Raw genomic sequence first — 7,453 nt, 5'->3', positions numbered from 1 at the left:
GATAAATCTCTAATATCTTCTAAGTATTCATTGTAAATACATTCACCATGACCTGAATTGAAGACTTTTCCTTAAGCTAGAATACCTTTATTTCTACCATATGATTTACATCCATGGTGGTTGAAATTTTCTTATTTATGTTCTCTTTAAAAGGTACATGTAATACTTCCTTATTGATTGAATATATTATGGCTATTTTTGATAATTAAGCAAAATACTATTTTGATTAGGTAAGCAAATTTATATTCATGTACTGAATTATATTTATTCATATTATTAAATAATTATAATTATATCCACAATCATGTAAGAAAATGTTGTAATAGGCTAAAAAATTATGATTTGTTATAATTTTTAAATAAATTTATTACGTTTCAATGAATCACAATACTTTGGTATATGGAGTGAAACAAAATGTGAGACAATAAATTTAGTCTCTCTTATAGTTGTAGTTCACCAAAACAAAAGATTATTGTGTATGAAAAATGAGGTGGAAACTTAAAATGAGAATATAAAACAAGTGCTTGTGTGAAATTGTTAAGGCATAACCAAGCCTTTAAATAAAGCTTTAGCCCTCCCACAATAACAACATAACCAAGCTCTATAAATAAAGGTTTCACCCTCCCACAATAACATAACCAAGCCTTATTACTTGAGAGATTCAGTTTTGAATCATGACCCTTTTCTTCTATTTCTCTATCATCTTCCTTGTTTCTCTTGTTACTTTGAAATTCTTGTTCCAAACAAAAAAATTAAAAAACTTTCCTCCATCTCCACCTCATTTTCCTATAATCGGAAATCTCCAACAAATCAAACAACCTTTACATCAATCCTTTTATGAATTAGCCAAAAAGTATGGGAAAATATTTTCCCTAAGGTTTGGATCATGTCTTGTGGTTGTTGTTTCATCATACAAAACAGCACAAGAATGTTTTACAAAAAATGATGTTACATTTTCAAATCGACCAAAACTTCTCCTAGGCAAGTATATTGGTTACAACTATACTGCTGTAGTATTTGCCCCTTATGGAGATCATTGGCGTAACCTCCGCCGCATTATAACACTCGAGCTTCTCTCATCACACCGTCTCAACTCTTCCTTAGAAATCCGAACAGATGAAATCATGAGGCTACTACAAAAGTTAGGTCAAGTCTCATGCAAAGATTTTGTGAAAGTGGAACTAAAGTCCAAGTTCAAAGAATTAACTTTCAATACTATGATGAGAGTATTGGCAGGGAAGAGGTACTATGGTGAAGATGTTGATCCAAGTGATTTAGAGGAAGCAAATAAATTTAGAGAGATAATGAAAGAGTTAGGAAAGTTTGGAGATTTCATTCCTACAGTGTGGTCAAGGTTGTTTGATTTATTTTCGGAAAATGGTCTAAAGAAAACTGGTGAAAAACTTGATGCCTTTATACAAAAAATTGTTGATGAGCATCGTGCTCGGAAGCAAGATGATAATAGTATGATAGGTCATCTTCTAAAACAACAACAAGCACAACCCGAATATTATACGGATCAAATCATCAAAGGACTCCTCATGGTAATTGCTCATATATATAAATATATGTTACTAGCTTCTCTTTGTTTCAAAAGTGACCAACATTAAGATATTGTTTTGATCATTGGATTATTATTACTGACATTGAGTTGGTTGGAAATGACAGGATCTATTGAATGCAGGAACAGACACATCAGCAGTGACTTTAGAATGGGTAATATCTAATTTAGTAAACAATCCAGAAATATTGAACAAGTTAAGAAAAGAAATAGACACTGAAATTGGACAAGATCGTCTAATGATTGAGACAGATGTTCCAAAACTTCCATACCTTCAAAATGTTGTCTCAGAGACATTACGTTTACACCCAGCTGCTCCTTTATTGGTACCTCACTTTTCTTCAGATGAATGTACCGTTGGAGAATACAAAGTCCCAAAAGACACTACTTTGTATGTTAATATATGGGCCATTCACAGAGATCCTGATTTGTGGAAGGACCCTATGGTTTTCAGGCCAGAAAGGTTTGAGAAAGAAGGTGAAGTAAACAAGTTGATTTCATTTGGGATAGGGAGAAGAGCTTGTCCAGGGGAAAACATGGCTCAACGCACACTAACCTTAGGTTTGGGGTTATTGGTTCAGTGTTTTGATTGGAAAAGAATTGGAGAGGAATTGGTTGATCTGAGTGAAGGACAAGGGATTACTGTGCCAAAGAAATATCCCTTAGAAGCAATGTGTAGAATGCGTCACATACCAGCTACTAAGAGCTTTATCTAGAATATCACACCCTTTGTTGAAATCATGCATGCCTATGCATATCCACATGCACATTACTTTATCGTTATAAAGAGGAGATAGGTTTGATATATCCTCTGTCTAATAAAATGTGACTGTTATAATAAATATATATGGTCACCAATCTATGATTGGATTTGATCATCATCATTGTTGTTTTTCATAAATCTTTTTGCCTTTTCTTCTTGTATAAATAAATTGCATGCATTTTTCAATCACTTAATGCGAGTGCATCATCACAGGTTAAGATAAAACAATTAGCTAGGTGTTGGTTCATCTGAGTCTTTACTGATAAATCATTTTGATTTCTAATTATTTGAAAAACTTATAGATAATCAAAATATAAAAAAAACATTGCTTTAGTTTCCCATTTAAAACAAAAATTACTTCACTTTGGTTATTAACAAGAACATTTGTCTTTATGATGAAATAACTTGTCCAATATAAACTTTTCCTTTTAATATATAATAATAAAGATAATTTGTGCAGTAAAAGTCAACGTTTATCTAAACTAGTTACTTACGACCATATGAAAATACAATGACATGTATATAATTTCTCATCATTTTGGGTGTCACCAACTTAATTGTTTATTCATTTAGAAAATGATGAAAAATTTAATACTTGAGCGATTAATAGGAGACTAACTTGACTATTATATCTCTTAAATAATATTATATTAATATTAACTTAACAAATTCTATTATTTTTTAATATTTTCTTTGTTAGGATATTAACTTTCAAAATTTTCCGTATTTGGTTTTGTCTTAACTATATGTATCCTCCATTGGAGAGAGTCGTGATCAACTTGCATATGGACCACTATGTGTGCATAAATCTCTTTCATCTAAGTATTTAACTTAAATACATTTACAAGGACTTGAATTGTAGACTTATACTTAAGCTAGAATAACTCTCTACCATATGATTTACATTCTTGTTGGTTGAAATCTCCTTATTTATGTTCTCTTTAAAAGGCACGTATAACTCTTCTTTATTGATGGAATACATTATGATTATTTTGATAATTAAGCAAAGTCCTATTTTGATTAGGTAATCAAATTTAAATTTATGTACTTAATTACATATATTCTTACTATTAAATAATTATATCCATATTCGTAAATGTTTTAATGAGCTAAAAAATGATTACTTCTTAGACTTTTCAAATAACGTTTTTGTATTTCAATGAATCACAATACTTTGATATATAGAGTGACACAAAATGTGAGACAATAAATTTAGTTTCTCTAATAGTTGTGGTCCACAAAAACAAATGATTATTGTGCCTGAAAAATAAGATGGAGCTTAAAAAGAGAATATAAAACTAATGTTTGAGTCACATGTTAAAATATAACTAAGCCCAATTCATTGAGAGGTTTAGCTTTCAATCATGGACATTTTCTTCTATATTGTTTGTTTCTCTTATCACTTCGAAATTCTTGTTCAAAACAATAAAATTAAAAAAACTTTTCTCCATCTCCACCTTATTTTCCTATAATCGGAAATCTCCAACATATCAAACAAACTGAGATTCTCTATATCACTCCCCTATATCCAACACATTACCATCAATAATAATTTTAAAAAATACGTGTTAAATAAAAATTAAATTAATTTTAAGATTTAACATTATTACACCTTACAATATTTTATTGGTTTGAGACATAAAAACATAATTATTCTAATACACATAATTTCCGCTTTTTAAATCAAACACTCTTTATATCACACCTTTTATGAATTAGCAGAAAAGTATGACAAAATATTTTCCCTAAAGTTTGGACCATGTCTAGTGGTTGTTGTTTGATCACCTACAACAACACAAGAATGCTTTACCAAAATTGATATTACATTTTCAAACCAACCAAAACTTCTCTAGGCAAGTACATTGGTTACAACTATATTCCTATCCTAATTTCCCCTTAGCTTCTCTTTATTTATATAAATAACCTAAAATAATATTATTGTCGTTGCTAGCCTATCTAGGCAGCATTTAAAATTCCGAAGTCATTTGTCATTGCATTGCAACAATTTGTCATCACTACTGCTCATTATTATTTGAAGTCTTTTGTGTCATGTTCAATTTCGATGCACACTATATGATATTTCAATGCACACTATATGATAATTCAATGCACATTATATGATATTTCAACGCACACTATATGCACAAATTTCGCACAGATTTTGCACATCTATGTGTTATAAAAATGATACCATAAATCCAAATAGTTCTTGGTTTCTTGCTCTCTTTTTTCCAAAAATAAAAAATAACAGGACACATTTTATAATTTTAATGGTTTGAAGAGATAAATTATCTCCTCATATGTGAAATATTTTATATCATATATTTATTCATATTATTAAATAAATACAATTATATCGATATTCATGTGTGGAAATGTTGTAATAAACTAAAAAATATTATTTATTAGACTTTTTAAATAAATATATTGTATTTCAATGGATCACGATACTTCGATATATGATGTAACACAAAATGTGAGATAATAAATTTAGTTTTTCTAATAAATATGGTCCACCAAAACAAAGGATTATTGTGCATGAAAATGAGGTGGCAGCTTAAAAGGAGAATATAAAACAAGTGCTTGTGGAAATTGTTAAGTCATAAGCCTTTAAATAAAGCTATGACCCTCCCACAACAACAACATAACCAAGCTCTATAAATAAAGCTTTCACCCTCCCACAACAACATAACCAAGCCTTATTCTTTGAGAGGTTCAGTTTTCAATCATGGCCTTGTTCTTCTATTTGTCTATCATCTTGCTTGTCTCTCTTGTTACTTTGGAGATTTCCTTCCTACAGTGTGGTCAAGGTTGTTTGATTTATTTTCGGAAAAGGGTCTAAAGAAAATTGGTGAAAAATTTGATGTCTTTATACAAAAAATTGTTGATGAGCATCATGCTCGGAAGGAAGATGACAATAGTATAATAGGTCATCTTCTAAAACAACAACAAGCACCACCTGAATACGGATCAAATCATCAAAGAACTCCTTATGGTAATTGCTCATATAAATATATGGAGTTAAACAAAATGTGAGACAATAAATTTAGTCTCTCTTATAGTTGTGGTTCACCAAAAATAAAGATTATTGTGTATGAAAAATGAGGTGGAAACTTAAAATGAGAATATAAAACAAGTGCTTGTGTGAAATTAGGCATAACCAAGCCTTTAAATAAAGCTTTCACCCTCCCACAATAACAACATAACCAAGCTCTATAAATAAAGGTTTCACCCTCCCACAACAACATAACCAAGCCTTATTACTTGAGAAGTTCAGTTTTCAATCATGACCCTTTTCTTCTATTTGTCTATCATCTTGCTTGTCTCTCTTGTTACTTTGAAATTCTTTTTCCAAACAAAAAAATTAAAAAACTTTCCTCCATCTCCACCTCATTTTCCTATAATCGGAAATCTCCAACAAATCAAACAACCTTTACATCAATCCTTTTATGAATTAGCCAAAAAGTATGGGAAAATATTTTCCCTAAGGTTTGGATCATGTCTTGTGGTTGTTGTTTCATCATACAAAACAGCACAAGAATGTTTTACAAAAAATGATGTTACATTTTCAAATCGACCAAAACTTCTCCTAGGCAAGTATATTGGTTACAACTATACTGCTGTAGTATTTGCCCCTTATGGAGATCATTGGCGTAACCTCCGCCACATTATAACACTCGAGCTTCTCTCATCACACCGTCTCAACTCTTCCTTAGAAATCCAAACAGAGGAAATCATGAGGCTACTACAAAAGTTAGGTCAAGTCTCATGCAAAGATTTTGTGAAAGTGGAACTAAAGTCCAAGTTCAAAGAATTAACTTTCAATCCTATGATGAGAGTATTGGCAGGGAAGAGGTACTATGGTGAAGATGTTGATCCGAGTGATTTAGAGGAAGCAAATAAATTTAGAGAGATAATGAATGAGTTAGGAAAGTTTGGAGATTTCATTCCTACAGTGTGGTCAAGGTTGTTTGATTTATTTTCGGAAAATGGTCTAAAGAAAACTGGTGAAAAACTTGATGCCTTTATACAAAAAATTGTTGATGAGCATCGTGCTCGGAAGCAAGATGACAATAGTATGATAGGTCATCTTCTAAAACAACAACAAGCACAACCCGAATATTATACAGATCAAATCATCAAAGGACTCCTTATGGTAATTGCTCATATAAATATATGTTCCTATCTTCTCTTTGTTTCAAAACTGACCAACATTAAGAATTATAGCAATTAATTAATTTTAGACACTATAAATATTGTTTTGATTAGTGGATTATTTTTTACATTGAGTTGGTTGGAAATGACAGGATCTATTGAATGCAGGAACAGACACATCAGCAGTGACTTTAGAATGGGTAATATCTAATTTAGTAAACAATCCAGAAATATTGAACAAGTTAAGAAAAGAAATAGACACTGAAATTGGACAAGATCGTCTAATGATTGAGACAGATGTTCCAAAACTTCCATACCTTCAAAATGTTGTCTCAGAGACATTACGTTTACACCCAGCTGCTCCATTATTGGTACCTCACTTTTCTTCAGATGAATGTACCGTTGGAGAATACAAAGTCCCAAAAGACACTACTTTGTATGTTAATATATGGGCCATTCACAGAGATCCTGATTTGTGGAAGGACCCTATGGTTTTCAGGCCAGAAAGGTTTGAGAAAGAAGGTGAAGTAAACAAGTTGATTTCATTTGGGATAGGGAGAAGAGCTTGTCCAGGGGAAAACATGGCTCAACGCACACTAACCTTAGGTTTGGGGTTATTGGTTCAGTGTTTTGATTGGAAAAGAATTGGAGAGGAATTGGTTGATCTGAGTGAAGGACAAGGGATTACTGTGCCAAAGAAATATCCCTTAGAAGCAATGTGTAGAATGCGTCACATACCAGCTACTAAGAGCTTTATCTAGAATATCACACCCTTTGTTGAAATCATGCATGCCTATGCATATCCACATGCACATTACTTTATCGTTATAAAGAGGAGATAGGTTTGATATATCCTCTGTCTAATAAAATGTGACTGTTATAATAAATATATATGGTCACCAATCTATGATTGGATTTGATCATCATCATTGTTGTTTTTCATAAATCTTTTTGCCTTTTCTTCTTGTATAAAT

The 7,453-nt window shown here is 31.4% G+C and overlaps 2 protein-coding genes across 2 annotated transcripts; both read left to right on the top strand.

The window, feature by feature from the left end:
* Positions 662-2,309, top strand: LOC109334259 (cytochrome P450 81E8-like). The gene is made up of 2 exons (XM_019569917.1): positions 662-1,544; positions 1,669-2,309. Exons 1-2 carry the CDS (start codon positions 675-677, stop codon positions 2,275-2,277), a joined length of 1,479 nt encoding a protein of 492 aa, XP_019425462.1. The 5' UTR covers positions 662-674; the 3' UTR covers positions 2,278-2,309.
* On the top strand, positions 5,611-7,272 carry LOC109334087 (cytochrome P450 81E8-like). Its single transcript, XM_019569659.1, has 2 exons — positions 5,611-6,480; positions 6,632-7,272. The coding sequence occupies exons 1-2, from the start codon at positions 5,611-5,613 to the stop codon at positions 7,238-7,240; spliced, it is 1,479 nt and encodes a 492-aa protein (XP_019425204.1). The 3' UTR covers positions 7,241-7,272.

Source organism: Lupinus angustifolius, chromosome LG19, assembly GCF_001865875.1.
Source record: "Lupinus angustifolius cultivar Tanjil chromosome LG19, LupAngTanjil_v1.0, whole genome shotgun sequence".
NCBI lineage: Eukaryota > Viridiplantae > Streptophyta > Magnoliopsida > Fabales > Fabaceae > Lupinus > Lupinus angustifolius.
Note: the sequence above shows the minus strand (reverse complement) of the source record. Positions and strands in the feature narration are given on the sequence as shown.

Coding starts and splice junctions, on each gene's coding strand:
- LOC109334259 (XM_019569917.1), top strand. CDS start 675: ATGACCCTTTTCTTCTATTTCTCTATCATCTTCCTTGTTTCTCTTGTT. Junction 1,545..1,668: donor TCATCAAAGGACTCCTCATG/GTAATTGCTCAT, acceptor TGGAAATGACAG/GATCTATTGAATGCAGGAAC.
- LOC109334087 (XM_019569659.1), top strand. CDS start 5,611: ATGACCCTTTTCTTCTATTTGTCTATCATCTTGCTTGTCTCTCTTGTT. Junction 6,481..6,631: donor TCATCAAAGGACTCCTTATG/GTAATTGCTCAT, acceptor TGGAAATGACAG/GATCTATTGAATGCAGGAAC.